This window comes from Squalius cephalus (genome assembly GCF_949319135.1).
Source record: "Squalius cephalus genome assembly, chromosome: 17".
NCBI lineage: Eukaryota > Metazoa > Chordata > Actinopteri > Cypriniformes > Leuciscidae > Squalius > Squalius cephalus.
This window is the reverse complement of record NC_137138.1, coordinates 22,992,844-23,010,926: the sequence shown is the minus strand read 5'-3', so window position 1 is coordinate 23,010,926 and position 18,083 is coordinate 22,992,844. Positions and strand designations below refer to the sequence as shown.

General features: G+C 38.7%; 1 protein-coding gene and 1 long non-coding RNA gene across 2 annotated transcripts; one reads left to right on the top strand and one right to left on the bottom strand.

Moving 5' to 3' along the window:
• Positions 1–1,607: 1,607 nt before the first annotated feature.
• On the bottom strand, positions 1,608–15,889 carry cpdb (carboxypeptidase D, b). The gene is made up of 21 exons (XM_079846519.1): positions 15,138–15,889; positions 13,771–13,967; positions 13,555–13,697; positions 12,383–12,549; positions 11,959–12,302; positions 10,922–11,113; positions 10,668–10,850; positions 10,501–10,583; positions 10,332–10,425; positions 8,014–8,159; positions 7,753–7,922; positions 7,393–7,662; positions 6,904–7,099; positions 5,876–6,014; positions 5,660–5,791; positions 5,420–5,515; positions 5,254–5,315; positions 4,166–4,297; positions 3,884–4,069; positions 3,098–3,194; positions 1,608–1,859 (listed from the first exon to the last, which is right to left on the bottom strand). Exons 1-21 carry the CDS (start codon positions 15,764–15,766, stop codon positions 1,648–1,650), a joined length of 3,870 nt encoding a protein of 1,289 aa, XP_079702645.1. The 5' UTR covers positions 15,767–15,889; the 3' UTR covers positions 1,608–1,647.
• Positions 15,560–18,071, top strand: LOC307144268. The gene is made up of 3 exons (XR_013818713.1): positions 15,560–15,634; positions 16,584–16,706; positions 17,998–18,071. It is a non-coding gene; the product is annotated as an uncharacterized lncRNA (long non-coding RNA).
• Positions 18,072–18,083: the final 12 nt, after the last annotated feature.

Here is an 18,083-nt window from a genome sequence, read left to right as displayed (position 1 = left end):
CCACTTACAGGAAATGAGTGTGATGGGACTCCCTGCATTACTTAGCTTCTCCATCAGCTCATTCCCACCTGAATACTCAGACTGATGCAGCACTCAATAGCCAACAATTTAAATGTACCATACTAGATTTGAACACTTCCTTAAGAAATTGTGAATGATGCTTGTCTGCTTTTGCTCCATCATACCAGGGATTTGCGTGGTTACAGGCCACGTTCACGCAACAACAAAATATGGTTATATAGTCTTTAACAGCAGCTTCACTAGACCCTCTTTACTGGGACATGAGCGCCAGTGTTTTTACTGTGCCCCAGTAAAATTTTACAGATAATCCTTGTCAATTGGATTACAGTAAAATATTACAGATAATCCTTGTCAATTGGATTACTGACACCAGAATAACTTTTTTCTCATTTCAACAATCAATTTGAGTTCTCAATCAAAACTAGCAATGTCAGATTCGCAAATAAATCACTCGGATCGATCTAATCGGTCAAACTGCTTTGCAAAAAAAGGTCTGAAATCGTTCACGATTCAGTTTGATTCATTTGGACAGTTCACTCGCACACTCAACCATTTGCTGCAGTAGCTATTATGGGCAAACTTGTTTTTTTTATTCTACAATAGGGAGAAAAGTGTGAACCGCACAGATCAATCGCACCAGGGTTTGTTCACAATTGGCATGTTTGATTTGGTTAAAACGAACCGTGGTGGAATTGCTGTTAGTGCGGTTCATTGGATTAAGTGTGAACGCTGCCATCCAGGCCAAGACCACTGAAAAGATGGGTCTCGATCCGCTTCCAAACGAACTCAGGTGCGGTTCGAATGATACATGAACGCAACACGGACCAAAGGCATTTAAACGAACCAAAAACAGGAAGACGAGACCCTAAAAAGGTCCGGACCAAACGAACCGAACTACAAGTGTGAACACACCCTCAGATGGGCTATAAAAACTGCTGTTGGATAATTTCAATCTGACAGATGAACTGGAACGGCACCTGAATGTTTGTCATTTCAAATATAAGTTATTTATATCACCATCTTTGATATAACTTTAGTCCCTGTCGCTATGGTTACATGCAATTGAATCCCAAAAACAGACAATATTGCCTAAAGTCTGAGGTGCTTAGCCTATGTGCTTATGTTGAATAATTAGGGGTTAGGGATTTGAACAAAACTCTATGGGTAATAGTAATGGTGATGCTTTCCCGAGCAATTACATACTGTAACATTATATCTCATCCCATTCTCAACGGTTTCTTGATTTTATTTTGTCAAAAGTCTTGCTGCTTTACTGCCACCTGCTGTTCATTCAGTGATAAACAGTTTACATCAAGGATCGCTAGACCAGGGATCCGTCCTTCGTACATCTATGACAGCAACTCCAGGATGAGCTTCAAAGAACCTAATAATCCTGGATCACGTCAAATTGTCTGGCAGTAATTCACGCATGAAGAACGGGCCTTAGGGATGTTTTTAAACTTCTTAAAACAAAAATATACTAGCTGTGCAAGTCTGGTAAATGCTTATAGTTTAAATACTTTGTTTATACACTTTGTGAATGAATGTAGTGGGAAAGATGCAAAGACATTTGACTTACTGAGCATAAAGAGTGACATTTTATTCTTAAACGTTGTGACAGTACATTCATCTTGCCTCCACAAAGAAAGGGTCGTCCTCACTCTCGCTCTCATCCAGAAATTCCTCTCGCAAGGGTGACTTCTCTGAAGCCATCGCCTCCATTCGGAGGCCTTCCTTCTTGCGACGCAACCAACGAACCCCGTCTCGTATGTGGCTGAACTTGGCAGAGCGAAGGTGCCAGATGAGGAGAGCGCAGATCAAGATGCTCATCAAAGAGGCTAAACGGGGATAAAGGGTTGCAGGACAGTTTACTACTACATTTTTATAGGAGTCCTTTTATTCAAGTCACTCAGAGGGAGTTTGACAAGTAGCAAATGCTTAGCTCATAATTATTATTACCTGAATTTATAACAGTAAAATGAAGAAATCTACAAAGATTTCATAATATGGGTTCAAATACGAATACTTGAATATGTAAATCAGCATATTTTATAACACATTTTACATTTATAAATGTTCTATTATGTCCTTTTACAAAGTTTTGATTTTGTTTTTGGAGTATACTAGAGTAGGTTCTCATGCTTGAATGTTAAAAACAAAAAGTTTTTTTTTTTTTTCACACACATTTTTACATGGTTCCTGACAGACATTGAAAAGAGGTACTGCAACACTAGCCGCGTTTCCATTACCTTTCAAATTGAGCAAATTGAAATTGTGAATTGAAAATACGCCCAATGGAAACACGTCAATTTCACAAAAACTCCCATTTATCGCAAAAAAGTTTACGCTCGCATGAGGTGGTTTTTCAGGCAATTCGAAAAAGGAATATTTCGCAAAACTGCAATGGAAACAGTTTTTGCACATTTACAGGTCACCTGACTTAGAAGGCGCGGTGTGTTTGGACAGAGTACGAGACGGAGTTCTTTATTGAATTCATAAAAGACAAAAGAATGACAGAAATACTGGATTCTAAACCTCAAAGAAATGCCACAATCAAGACCCCGGAGCAGAAATGAGTGAGAAAAACCCAGAAACACTTCATATGTGCCGCTCACAGTATAAGGGTCTTTCCTTGCCATTAATGCTTGGATAACACGCCTACGTTCCCTTCCATTAATATTAATAATAATAATAATAATAATAATAATAATAATGTCTAGTGCGGTACGTGGCTGTGATATATATAAACTTACCAACTTCCTTTGCCATGATTTTTGGAATAACTTATCGCGCTTTGGTGTTTCCATGGTTTCCACAGAAGTAAAATCATAAATGGATTTATCTTGTTGGAAACATTTGGGATAATGCAAGTACACAAATCAACAAAATATATAACATTGTTCTAGTGGTTTTTGCATATTTTAATCCAAAAATCTTACATATTGTGCCTTTAAGACTACAATTGAGGCATTTCAGGGAGAAAAGCATAATAGGTCCTCCTTTACTATCAACTTCTTTTGACCAATGAGATCACTGGAATTAGAACAAGTGTTAAGATTAAAGTGTTACGATTTACCTGTGGCAATGACAAACACTGCCCGACGGAGGGGAGCCCTGTCTGCTGTAAAGTCAATCACAATGGGACTGGTCACTCTGTCTGAGGATATATTCACCTAAAACCACAGAAGGAGAATGAGAGAATTGTAGAATGTGTGCAGTTTAACCTGGACAGAAGCAGCGTGATCACTTCAGCTTAATATTTTTTTTATTACACTACTGTTCAAAAGTTTTGGATAGGTAAGATTTATAATGTTTTTGAAAGCAGTGCTCACCCAAGATGTATTTATTTAATCAAAACACAGAAAAAACTGTAATTGTGAAATAATAATTGGTGAGACAACCTGTCACTCACATCAGATCGCAGCAATTAGCAAACTACAATGATCCAATCAATTTCCAATGGACAAAATCAAGTCCCGCCCAACATTTGTTCAATAAGCAGTTATATACAGACTTTTAAAATGTAATTTATTTCTGTGAAATATGCTGATTTGCTGCACAAAAAAACATCTCTTATAATCAATGTTGAAAACAGTTGTGCTGCCTAATATTTTTGTGGAAAGCTTTATTTTTTTCAGGATTCTTTGAAGAATAGAAAGAACAGCATTTATATGAAATAGAACTTTTATTTTATAGACATTATAAATGTCTATACTTTCACTTATATATTTATTCTACTTTTCATCAAGAATGCACACACACATATACATACATATACATATATATATATATATATATATATATATATATATATAAATAAATAAATCTCCTCTTAAAGCCGTTAGCCATTTCTAAAACATACCTGCTGGAGCACTTGCTGATATCCATGGGCCTGAACCTGCAGCTGATGTGTGCCTGGAGCCACAAGAGTGGTGAAGTGACCCTGACTGTCTGCATGAACAGTCACAGAGCCGTTCACCACCACAACAGCATCCGACACCGGGTGGCCTTTACTGTCCCTCACAAAACCACTCAGACTTCGGTGAACCTTCACAGACCAAATATGAAGAAAACGTAGGTTTAAATGAGTTTAGGTTGCTTGAAAATATGTCTGGCTATTCTGAGAAGATGAGAGCGTGTCCACCTCCAGCAGCATGCGGAAAAGAGGCATTCTGTTTTCCATCCACATCGAGAAGAGCTGATGTTCAGTTGGGAACAAACAACAGCCAGTGTACACTGTGATCTCAGGGCAAACACCCACATCCAAACTGAAGTCCTGAAATATAAGACGGAATATGCAGAAAATTAGATTTGAGAACTTCAGTGGAGTGAAAGAATTTTGTATAATGGTTGATTTAACTGGGTTAAATGACAATTTTCATTTTGGTGAACTCGAGCGAACACTTGATCATTTTAAACAGTTCTGCCTCAGCACACAAGTTGTAACTTGGGGCTCCGTTTATACCTGGTAAGATTTTTTTGGTTGATCGGATTTGATCGGATCACAAGTAGAAGAGGTAGACACATTCCCATTAACACCTGGTGGTTTAATCCTTCTCTTTTGTCCACTTTCAACCACTTCTGTCCTGATTTCTTTGAGGGGGGGGGGGGGGGGGGTGTCTAACGCAATTTACATGTGAACGCGACCGAAAAACATACGGAGAGCTGCGCTTTTGTTTCTGCTCTGACATCTGCAAGACCACACCGAACGCTGTAAGTGCGTGTTAGAAATCAGGAATGGTGAGAGAACATTGGTTTGAAGATGAAAAACGTACCAAGCACAAACTTGGGTCTCCAGCCAAAAAAAGTTTAAATTCCGTCTGGCTAGCACACTTCCTATCACGTTTTTCACATTAGGTCAGTAGACGGAGCGCAGGCGGTCTTTAAGTGGCCGTTCAACCACATGAGCGTTTACACTACGAAAGCAATTGAGTGGGTTTTTAAATACCTCTGGAAGTGGTTGAAAGTAGACAAGCTCAAAACTTTTTAGACCCCGTTTACGCCTGTATTTAGCGTCGTCCACTTGTGATCTAATCGACCAAAATGCATCTTAATACCAGGTGTAAATCAATGGATCAATAGATCAATTAATACATGTAATTTGATCTACATTGTGTTAAATACTCTAATGAATCACAACAAGCAAGTCATAAGCGACATATGTCACAAGAACAATATCTACAAACGTGACAAAAAATCTGCCATTCGGACAATCTCAAATGATTCCAATACCTTCATACTGCCAGTGTGAGAACTGAAATCCGCACCCTTCAGGATCCCTCCCGGGATTATCTCTGTTGAGTTAAAGAATGGAGTCATCTTCATATCATGTTGTGATTTTTTTGCCATGTAATTTTAGCAGTATTTTCTTTTAATCTTAAAGTCTTTTCAACAATACCTGACTTTTTTGTACATTTCAGGTTACCCAAGTGCATGAAAGGATGACTTCTGGCATACAAGGAAGCCAAATATCTCAACGTCTCCTCGTTTTGTTCTGGGTGAAAATCATAAGCCCAATCACTCATATATTAACTGTGCAGGATCGTTTATATAACAGAGTTTAATACTTAAGAGGATCTTTAACACAACGAATTGGTAATAGTAATAATGTATAAACAAATATTGTGCTGTTGGTTACCATGCTGATTAGGTCTGTCATATGGGTACGTGGCCAGCAGAGAGCCTCCCTCCAGCACTACTGAGAGAGAGAAACCCCCTCCATAAATCAGATCCATCACTGAACGGGTCTCTGGCTGTGCTGATTTATTACCTAAGTATAAATACAAATGTCACAGTCACTGACCACTTGACAAGCTTTTGTTAATGACATCATTTCAATGCAGTGTTGACTGACCATAGAAGAAATCAGTATCCAGATCTATTCCACGAGCATTGGTGTGCCCCACACTGGAAGAGCAGACTCCTTCATGTGCCTGCTCCCTACCATCAGGGTTCACACACGGGAGGATAATGATCCTGCTCCGGTCAATCAGCTAAGAGGAAGGACACAAAAACTGTATTGATGAAAGGTACACCAACTCTGTTCCAAAACCTAGTAAGCTGCCTACTTGAACAACATCATAAATGCACACCAGATGCACTGGATTTTCCAAAAGATAGATGACGCCGCCTTTTGGGCCAATTCTAAAGGTCCGGTCACATTTAATATTCAAGGATGAAATCCAGTCATTTCTGTGTGATCAGGAGTTTTGCGTAAGCCCAAAAGTGTTCCCCAAGCAGATTTCACTTGTGTTCAAGTTGGTCATCCAAATTCATTGGATTTATCAACAGAAATAGTCTTTGGTTTGAAAGTGACTTCTACATGAGCTGCGCTTCATACATTATGAAACTTTTCACAATGGACCTTTTTTTTGTTCGCAAAATCCAGCCAAAAATTGTTAAATGTGACCGCACACTAAGACAACATTGCAGATTCAGTCACAGTGAAGATTAAGAATGCAAGCATAGTTAAAAATGTTGATTGTGTATATAAGCACACACACTAATTCAATTCAACACTGTAAAGTATACAATTAAAAACCAGGAACTTTTTTTGCAATATTTCGGTGTGCCATGCATTTTTTTTTTTAGCTTAACAACATGTATGCCATTCAGACTTGTTGTCTATGAAGAGTGTTCCCAATCTATGGGACATGGTGATGGGGGGGGTGGGGGGTATGCGAAGGGAGGAAAATTATACTTCAATGCTTTCTATTTATTTTTATTTTTTTTGCAAACATTTTGCACTCCCCCTGGAAACTTTCCGTTCATCCACAAAACTTTTGTGAGCAAACGCAGCGCTGGTGTTGGAAATAATATAAGGCGAGTAACAACTATATTTCATTGTTTTTACAAGAGGACACAATGTTTTGTGAAGCTTGCCTTGGTGATGGCGAGATTCCTGCGATAGTTGAGACAGAGAACAGAAGCAAACTCGAGCAGCAACTCTGGACCTGCTGCCGCATCACCATGGACTCCAGCCACAAAACGGATTTTGGGCTCGGCAGGTTGAGACATCTTCAAATTGCCAGCGATCTCAAGGGCCCATATAGTTCTGAACTCAGTGCTTTGACCCAAACTGACCCCAGGAGAAAAAAAAATGTGACGATATAAACAAATGACATTTGAAATTTCACAACATTTACCTAACTCCATTCAATAAATTCTCAGGATCTATATGAACTTAATTTGCATTACATAACTACAAAAATGTGAGTGATGCTTGGCTAGGGTGTTCTGAGTGGGTGTTAGCACATTGGTATAGGAGGTGGGTAATAAAGTCAACTGGCCCAAGTCAAAACCTCTCATTCTCCAAGTTGTCAGCAAGCACCGCCAACCACCTGATAAAGACACATCTTCAGGATTACATACCTGTACAGCCGTGTGATGCGAGGGAAGGTTAATGTCAGTCCTCTCAGGAACTCAGAGCGTTCCCTGTAGGATCTGTACTCCAGGGTCTGAGCAGGTAGAAGGCCGCGGACCATCTGATCCAACCCGCCAGGGACTAAAAGCTGGTCCACCAGTTTCTCAAAGTCCTTCTGTTCTACTCTAGATGGCTGCAATACATCTCTGGTCAGCTTAAAGTCCACCTGCTCCACCCGAGTATTCAACACCCGGACAGATGCCGACATTGAAGTATAACTGGGGGAAAATAGCACAAGAAATGTAATGGCTGACCCATTTTATAACTGGCAGAATTCGGTTAATTTCTTGTGAAGGGTAAGGTCTCACTCTGGAGCAGAGGCTGTGAGACGATAAGAACCAGGAGCCAGGGGTCTCCAGTATTGGCCTGTGCTGCTGGTATGGACTTGATGACCTGAGCCTTCCACCACGACCGTGGCCTTAGCAATGCCTTTGCCAGAATGACCATCAGTCACCATACCCCTCACAAACATATGAACCTGACCATACAGGACATCACACAAACCATGCAAATGTTCAAACTGAATAGCTCACCCAAAAAATAATGCGACATGATCAAAAATGAATCACCTGCTGTATAAACTGTAAGAGCGCTTTGTGATTCTTCTCCCAGTATTCTGAGAGCGAATCCTCCGGTGGGAGCAGCTCACAGCTCAGACCAATGCTAACGGCTAAAGTGTCAGTGCCTTGATACGCCCAAGTCAGCATATCAGTTCCTACCAGTATGCAGAAGGCAAAAACAATGTTGATTTCTCTGTGAAACAGGATACTCAACATAGAAGAATATGTACTGAGCCTGAGGAACAGACAAATGTACTGAGCCTGAGGCAAATAAGACAAAATATAATAAAATAATGATAAAAAGTTCACACTACTGTTCAAATTTTGGGGTCAGCAAGATATATATATTTTTTAGGAAATTAATTATTCTATTCAGATAAAACTAATTTAATAGATCTAAAGAGACAGTAAAGACATTGGTTGAAAAAAAATGCTGTTCTTTTGAACTTTCTATTTAAAGAATCCTGAAAAACAGTGTATCACTCTTTCCACAAAACAATTAAGTAGCACAACTGCTTTCAACATTGATAATAAGCAGCAATGTTTCTTGAGCATCAAATCCATAGGCCACCAATCGGCGTAACCTACGCTCACTCGCTCCCTCTCGTCTATGCTCTATGCTTTCCTCACTTCCTTCACCCGCTCAGTTTTCAGCACTGGACACTAACAGTGCTACTGACACTCTTTGCTCCACTCTAACGTCTTTAGACAACTTTTGCCCCCTTTCATCCAGAACAGCCCGCGCCACCCACACCCTCTGCCCCCTGGCTGTCTGATGTTCTCTGTGAACATCACTCTAGACTCAGGGCCACAGAGAGGAAGTGGCTCAAATCCAAAAATTCTACTCACCTTAGTTTGTATCAGTCTCTCTTCTCTTCCTTCTCTGCAAATGTCTCCACTGCTAAAACGACATTCTACCACAACAAAATTAGCAATTGTTCTGACTCCGGCACACTCTTCAAAACATTCTCTTCTCTCCTTTGCCCTCCCCCTTTTAACCAACTTTCCATGTTTCTCACGCAGAACAACCTTCTGGACAACAACCAAGAGACAGTCAACCACCAGATACTCCTGTCAACCCTAAAGAAGATGGGCATCTCAGGAACTGCACTCCAGTGGTTCAAATCCTACCTCTCAGGTAGGTCCTTCAGGGTGTCTTGGAGGGGCGAGGTCTCTAAATCACAACTTCTTGCTACTGGGGTTCCTCAGAGCTCGGTGCTTGGAACACTTCTCTTCTTCATCTACATGTCATCACTAGGATCTGTCATTCAGAAGCATGGCTTTTCCAATCACTGCTATGCTGATGACATACAACTCTCCCTTTCATTCCAGCCTGAAGATCCGACGGTAGCTGCTCGCATCTCAGCCTGCCTGACAACATTTCTTGCTGGATGAAGGACCATCACCTTCAACTCAACCTTGCTCGGCCAACCCAACACTTCAGCACTAGTTCTCCATTCAGCTGGGTTCGTCAACCATAACTCCTTACAGGACAGCCAGGAATCTTGGGAGTTGTGATTGATGATCAGCTAAGCTTCAAAGACCATATTACTACAACGGCCCGGTCCTGCAGATTTGCTTTATACAACATCAGGAAGATCAGACCCTTGCTATCAGAGCAGGCCACACAAGTCCTTGTCCAAGCTCTTGTTCTATCCAGACTATTGTAATGCTCTCTTAGCGGGCCTTCCGGCATGTCCTATCAAGCCTTTGCAAATGATCCAGAATGCAGCAGCGAGGGTGGTCTTCAACGAGCCGAAGAAAGCCCACATTCACACCTCACTTCATCAGTTTGCACTGGCTGCCAATAGCTGCTCGCATCAAATTCAAGGCACTGATGTTTGCCTACAAGACAACCACTGGGTCTGCACCAATATACCTCCTAAACGCGTTAGTTCAGACTTATGCGCCCTCCAGCAAGTGAACGGTGCCTCGTGGTGCCATCCCAAAGAGGCACAAAATCACTCACGGACATTTTCCTGGACTGTTCCCTGCTGGTGGAATGACCAACCTATCTCAATTCATGCAGCCATTTTCAAAAAATGTCTAGACACATCTTTTTCGACAGCACCTAACCAATTAATACTAGCACTTGCCTAATCCATTTGTTTTTCTGGTATAATAATAATAATAAAAAAAAAAAGTTGCCCTCTTGCTGGTCTGATTGCTTCTATTGTTCTCAGTTGTAAGTCGCTTTGGATAAAAGTGTCTGCTAAATGATTAAATCTAAATCAGCATGTATTGCATGCTGAAAATACAGTACTGAATTAAGTGTAATGTAAATAGGGTATTTTTTTAAATAATCAGTGATTATGCTTCAGTCTGACCTGTGACCACTTGACGACGACGGTGCTTCGTGTCTTTTTTCTCTCTGGTTCTTGGCACGTCACAAGCTTGGGGCTCTTGAAAAGCCTGAGATTGCTGGAAACAATAAAACGAGTCAGTAAAATTAAATTTTACACAATTCATGATATATACAGCATTCAAAATACACACCAAATAAAAAGCTTCTGCAACTGATTTAAACATTATCTCATCAGTGGAGTCAAGGGAACTCGGATACATGACTCCCCTAAACCCTAGAGACAACAATGGCAGTTCAGTTTTATCATTTAAAAATTTTCATTAACATTGAGACAACTTAAGAGTGCCACTTTCTGTACCTCCACATATACTTGCAGACAGCACAAAGGAATGGGCCTTGATCCAGTTTATCACTGCTTGAGTTTCTGCTTCAACAGTATTCTTCGATTGCGACTGTTCAGGGAAATTTGCATTCAGGTCAACACGGTGACTATTACTGTGTCCAATAATACTCTGGTCTCCTGAGACCCGTTCCTTGTGAGCTATGAGAAGAAAATCAGTGTAAATACAGAAGAGAACAATTAAACAACCTGCCAGTTTATTTTGCTTGTACCTTTTAGCGCTATTTCATACCCATCTGGGTTCATGGAAGGCATGACGTGAATTCTTGTGCTATTGACCAGACGCGTGACCAATGGATCTTTGCCATAATTGCGGCACAAGTATTCAACCAGGTTTAGGAGAATCTCACGACCGATAAACTCATTTCCATGCAGGTTACCCAGAAACATGACCTCTGGTTTGCCTGGTTGAAGTAAGGGGATGTTTTCATAGAGACGCATTAATGTAAACTAGCAGTCAAAAGTTTGGATATTTTGATGTTCTTGAAAGTCTCTTCTGCTCACCAAGGTTGCATTTATTTGATCAAAAATACAGCATAAATAAATAAATGAAAAGTAAAAACAAAAAAACGGTTTAAATTTGTTTTTAAATGCCATTTATTCCTGTGATGGTAAAGCTGAATTTTCAGCATCATTACTGCAATCTTCAGTGTCACATGATCCTTCAGAAATCATTACAATATGCTGATTTGCTGCTCAAGAAAGATATCTAATTATCAATGTTGAAACATGATGCACTACCATTGAAAAGTTTTGGGTATTTAAGATTTTAAAAGAAATTAGTACTTTTGAATCCATTTAAATGAATACTTTGAAATTAAATAGATCAAAAGTGACAGTAAATGCATTTATAATATTGCAAAATATTTCTATTTCAAATTAATGCTGTTCTTTTAAACAGTCTAGTCATAAAAAAAATCATTAAATATTAAAACAAAATATTAACAGTAAAAACTGTTTTCAACATTGATAGTGACATTATTAATAACTGAGCAAATCACCATATTAGAATGATTTCTGAAGGATCATGTGACACTGAAGACTGAAAATTCAGCTTTTCCATTACAGGAATGAAGTTACATTTGAAAATATATTCATATAAAAAGGTTTTTTTTTATTTATATTTCACAATATTTATTCTATTTTTGATCAAATAAATTCATAAGAGAGTGCATAAGAGTTAGAGTTATTACCTATAGTGTATATACACAGATAAACAATATAAAAATGTGAGCGTATGCAATTGCACCTTGCTGACCAACACCAGGATTGGTGGAAATCTCCATCACATAAAGATTCCTGCCCTGCACTGACCGTCCAACAGAGTTCAGATAAGTGATGGATGGATAGATAGCACTAAACAGTTGCAACATCATCTCCATTTCATCATAACTATGATATTGGAATTCCAAAGACTGGATTGGATATTTTGAGGTGGGAGGCCCTGGTGTGCCCAGATCTTCTTTGGTCACTATATGTCGATCAGAGTGATCTAACAATAACGTTTCCTCTACCGGTTCCTCAAGAGTGAAGTTTAGCAGTGAGGCTTTGCCTTCGATCACCGGCACATTCTTCACAGTATTTGAAAGGTACCTGGAAGAAACATGAAAAATTCCATTAAATTGGACTAATTCCAACACATCATTTTACTTTTATGCATTACACATAATCACCCAGGTGAGCTAGCAGTGATGTCATATCTTCCAGGGAGCAGCAGGCGATAATAATCACCAAACATCCAGCTTGTGATGTTGTGATCAATTCCAGAAATAGAGATTGTTGCATCTGGGAGACCAAAGCCTGATCTGGTCATTACGAAACCTCTCACACCAATATGAGCCTTAAACAGAAGCAAAATAAGATTTGATATCATTAAAAATAATAATAAATTAATTGTGGACAATGGTTCCACACAATGGAAACGTTATCTCAACTGAAACACTATGTAGAATGAAATGAACTGAATTGAGTAAACTAAATTTGACTCGTTCAATAACTTGACTGAATCAAGTTATTTTGAAGGAAACTGTCAGCTAGTGATGGGCGCTTTCGAAACACTGATCAGAAACAAAATATTGGTAAAGGTTTTGAAGCAGTGGTTCAGAGCGCGTATCAAACTACCAAAGTCACGCGTTTCAGTAAACAAGGCATCGTTGCGTCATAACCGTTTAGAAATTTAAAGTTGGGGGGGGGGGGGGGATGATTTCTGTGAACCCATGAAACGTGGATTACTGAGATCGGCAAACAATTGAACAAATGTCTATGGGCTTTACCAGATCTCTTATCAGTTTTATACATTTTTACACATTTTAATTAGACATTAGTATAATTAAAAGGAATAATATTTGATAATGGTCTCTGTAATCGCCTCTTTAGCCAAGTCATCCATGGAACAATCAAAACAAGCCCTGACATTGATAAAAGAACACATATTACACAGACACTTATTAGATGATTAGTTAATTGCATTTGATCGATTATACTTTCAATAAAGCATTTGCAATGGGTTTGTAAAAGGTTTTTTTTATACATGTTTGTCCTGAGTTGTTGTTGCATTTACACTCTTCTGACCAGCAGGGGTCACCAGCATGTGGCGTTTCGAATGCTTCGACACAGTGAATCATTCTGCGAAGCAATTGGTTGAATTGATTCGAAGCTTTTCAAAGCTCATTTCTCCCATTACTACTGTCAGCTAACAATAACTTTTCTTTACACATGAGGTTAAGTTAGGTGTTGGCATCCATAAGACATTACTGGTTACATCTATAGCAGTCCTGAGTTTTGTTCAAGTAAACTGAACAAGCAGTAGGCCATTCTACACGCTAAAACATTCCAATCAACTCACTTTCTGTATGAAGGTAAGAAGGGCCTCCTTGTTGTTGGTCCACTCTGTGTAAAGCTGAGAAGCTGGAGGATACTTGCAGCAGCTGAATTTAAAAGTGACTTCAAAACAGTTCCCTTTGTGGTAGTTGAAATCCTGCATTCCCCCTGCGACACCAAACCAAAGCTCAGTGGAGTTTCACTTAGTTAAAATACTTTAATGTCCAACAGTTTGTGATACCATCTCCGAAGCTTTTGTTAGGATCAACAGGACAGTCAGGATTGTCCATACTCATAATGGGATGGTTCTCAGTGTAGGTTTGTGCTAAATAGTGAAATAGGTCTTCATCGGCTATCAGCCCTGGGCTTGCACTGCCGTCATCAAAAGGGAAGCTGGCCCCCACCGAGCCCCCGTGTAGACTACCAGACAAGACAAACCTTGAAAAGATGACAAAGAGCCATAAAATCTGGTGAGAAAACACTTCTTGTGAAAAGATTTGACTTGTTCTCTTGCTTCTGATCTGAGATTTTCACATCACGCCACTGAATAATTCATGATTCATTTTTTTCTGGGCCAGTTTAAAAATGTAATGCCAATTTCTCTTAAAATCTAGTTAACTCTGATGCGAAGTGATGGCCATTTTGTGTCTGGATCAACCAATTAAAAAAAAACAAAAAACATTTATTTTGTAAGATTTTTGTGGTGCATACAGTAATACAAAGCAAAAATAAAAATTCTGTCATTATTTACTCACCCCATGTCCTTCCAAACCCGTAAGACTTCCGTTCATCATCGGATCACAAATGAAGATCTTTTTAATGAAATCGGAGCAATTTATGTCCCTCTATTGACAGTCTATGCAAACAAGCTTCAAAAAGTTCATAAAGAGATCATAAAACTAATTCATATGAACTGAGCAGTTTAGTCCAAATTTTCTTAAAGAGACACGATCGTTTTATATAATCAACGAACTCATCGTAAATGGAAACTCAATCATGTTCGCTTGACGTGCGAGAACCAATGAGGTTAATTCTTGTGATTTAAGCCTAAATTCAATCTGTTCCACAAATAAAGTTAAGTGTCTCTTCAGAAAATTTGGACAACTAAACCGTTCATATGGATTAGTTTTACAATATCTTTATGAACTTTTTGAAGCGGTGTCAGTTGTGTAGCTGTCAACGAAGGGCCAGAAATCTCTCAATTTCATTAAAAATATCGTATTTTGCGTTCAGAAGATGAATGACACTCATACAGGTTTGGGGGTGAGTAAAACATGAGGGTGAGTAATTAATGACAGAATTTTCATTTTTGGGTGAACTATCCCTTTAAGTTAATTTTTAAATCGGTTTTGTTTGTTTCTTCCTTAATTATCTGTTAGTACTTTTAGATAAAATTATTTCAGAAAGGCAACCGTTTTCCTTCTAATATTTGTATTTAATTTAAATTAACAAAAATGTTTTAATAGTTTTAGAGAAATTTAAGAGGCTATTGTAAAATGATTTTAATCATCTCAATTATATTTATCAATAATAAATAATTGACAATCCATATTACAATTGACTACAATCTTTGAATAAAATATTTAAACTACACAGCAAACAACATACTTTTTTTCAAGAATCCATCTCACCACAGCCGTGACCTCCGGTGTATCATCTGAAGTCTTGCTGGAGGGCTCATCCTTGTCTGGGAAACTGTTGTCGAGTTCATAATGTTTGGCATTCACGCGGCCTCCAGCACTTCCAGTGCAGTCACCCTCCAACGCGCGCTCAAACCCGTCAGGGTTCATGCTGGCCAATATATAGATGTCCGTTCGGTTCACCAGCTCCGTCACTCTCACATCACGGCCATACTGAGTCAACAGGTACTCAATCAGATACACTAACACCTGCCTTGATAGAGCCTCGTCCCCGTGGATGTTTCCCACATACTTGAACCTAGGTTTGCCCGGTACGTCCGTACTCGGATTCGTTGTTATTCTCATGACCCAAAGGTCCCTTCCCTCGACAGACTGTCCGATGCTCGCGAGGCGGCAAATATGCGAGTATTTGAGAGAAAAACTCTGAAGACGGTCTGTCATGGCGGCGTAGTTGTAATATCCCTGGTATGTTTCTTCGTTCACTTTGTTGGTGTGTTTCAAACCAAGTATTTGTTGCGGAACTATTAAAATATGGGGCAAAATGAGCCACAAAATATGCATTGCGCGTTTGTAGTGGTTTGCAAACAATCGTGACATTTAAAAATAACCTTTTGTTTGTAGTTTTATTGTCAGTTTTTTTGTTGCGCCATTACAAAATTGGTCTTCATTTGGTCTGCAAGTTAAACCCTTTGAATCAAAATTAGGGACACTAATAGATTCCACTTGCCTTAATCAGTAGAAAATTGGTTTGCACAGGGCCAAACTAAAACGATGGATTAAACCACTGCTGTTTAAGGGGTAGTTGACAAAAATCCGTGACATTTTTGACCATTAAATTATTTATTTTTTTAATTAATGAAAAGTGTATTTTAGGTGCTGTATTTGGTCATAATGATTTTTTAAAAACAGTTTATTCACCTTTTAGCTTTTATTTTCAGTTACCGGGAAGTTCGAAATTGCCACCATTTTTGAGGGGGAAGCCATTTGTAATGGTGTAAGAAACCATAGTGTGGGATAAAATTAGTGTACTCATTTAATCCCACAATGCATTCTAATAATGAGTGTATAACCGATGTACACTCAACGGGTTCAGAATACCCATTATACACTGAGGGTCTCGCCGAATGAACTGCTGGGCTACGTCCGAAATCGCATAGGTACTTGAATAAGTAATTCACAACGGCTAAAAAAGTACATTCTATACCATGAGTGTGAATAACCTGGACGTACATCGCCATGTTGCTCTTATCACGCGACCTACCAGCGTCAGTTGTGCCGCTTCACTGCCATTCACAAATCCTCTCCCGTGGCCTCATGGGATAGTAAAGTGTCCATCGTATGCACACTTCAGAATCTGTTAATTCAGACATACTTCTTTTGTCACATACTGTTGTCTGCCTACTCTATGGCGAAGTATGCGATTTCAGATACAGCCCCGCCCCGGTCTTGAAAGAAGATGGCGTCCGCAGCTGCATCATCCATCCATCCAGTTTCCAAAACCGCTGGTCCAATGTGGGTGCAGCGTAATATCATACAGGTATAAATTCCTTTTTAATTGATTATTAAATTGTTTAAATAAGGTTTAGTTTCCATGACATGGAACAAATTATTATTAAATGGCAAGCACAAACTATACAAAAGCTGCAACCTTCCGGTGCATATATTATGGATATTTTCGAGGTAGTCTCTCAATAATATGCGGATAATGCCGCTGTGGCGACACTAATGGGAGCAGCCGAGAGAGAGAGAGAGAGAGAGAGAGAGTGAGTGAGTGAGAGAGTGAGTGAGTCTCTCAATTATATGTAATATGAAGTCATGAAAATCACATGTTTAAAATGTGAAAACTTAGTTCAAAATAGTTTTAAATGGAGTGCAGCATGTCACACTCTGGGATGCTGTTTAAAATGCCATTTAAACAGCTAGTGCTGTCGGGTTTTTGAAACTTTTGACCCCGATATATGATGATCTTCTTTCAAAGACCCACTTCCTAAAATATAAATGCAGCTATTTATTTTAAAATTGTAAAATGTTATAAATATATTACATTATAAATAAATGTTGTTTCCAAATATTTAATTATTTGTTTTTATACGATAACTGCACAAAACTAAAAGAAACTATATGCTGCAGAGTATAGGTTAGAATAAGATTAGTTTTATTTCTTGCTGTTAAAATACGGCTGTCACTAATCTCATAATTTCAGATCAGACATTAAAGACTGTATTTCTATGGACCCTCTAGTTCCCTCTTGTGGTCACTGGGGGTCTCCACCCTAATACAACTGCATTTTAGAGAGATTTTTTTTTTCTAATATCACTTAGAGTTAATAATGTTGAAAAATTAAACATGGATGGTGGATGCTTGAAGAAGCAGAAAATAAAAACTCTTTACAATTCCAATTGTTGTTGTGTTTGTTACATTTGTAATGTCTAACATTATCTAACATTATCACCTATCCACTTCACTCACCGTAATTATATATATATATTTGTTTGTTTTTTTGACGTATCAGTATCCGAAAAGTAATTTAGTTTAGTGGACTACAATTTTTAAAACAAAAATACTTATACACATAATTGAATTAGAGGTCTTGCTATGTTGATATAGATAGAACAAAAGGCTGTCCTGTCATGCTTTAATGTAAATTCTTCTGACACATTGTATCTTTTCATTGAAAACTTCATTTAATTTTCGACAATTCTTTACACCTTCTCATTTTATGCTATCTGTGAGAGTTGAATGTTAGTCCTAATGTTCATGTAAGGTCAGGAAAGATCCACACACTACAGTCAGCTGATATCAAGTATTCTGTTTTTGTGTTTCCTCAGATTTTATACTCATGTTCTTTATTCATCAAAAATCGTACAGATGTTGACCATGAAAACTGCAATGGCTACGACCATGATGATCAAGT

Excerpts from the sequence above, each read along its gene's own strand:
- cpdb (XM_079846519.1), bottom strand. The coding sequence starts at position 15,766 with ATGTCACGATTGTTTGCAAACCACTACAAACGCGCAATGCATATTTTG. Across the intron at positions 7,663-7,752 it reads CTCACAGCCTCTGCTCCAGA|TTATACTTCAATGTCGGCAT; the intron begins GTGAGACCTTAC and ends ATTTTCCCCCAG. Across the intron at positions 4,070-4,165 it reads TTTTCCGCATGCTGCTGGAG|GTTCACCGAAGTCTGAGTGG; the intron begins GTGGACACGCTC and ends TGGTCTGTGAAG.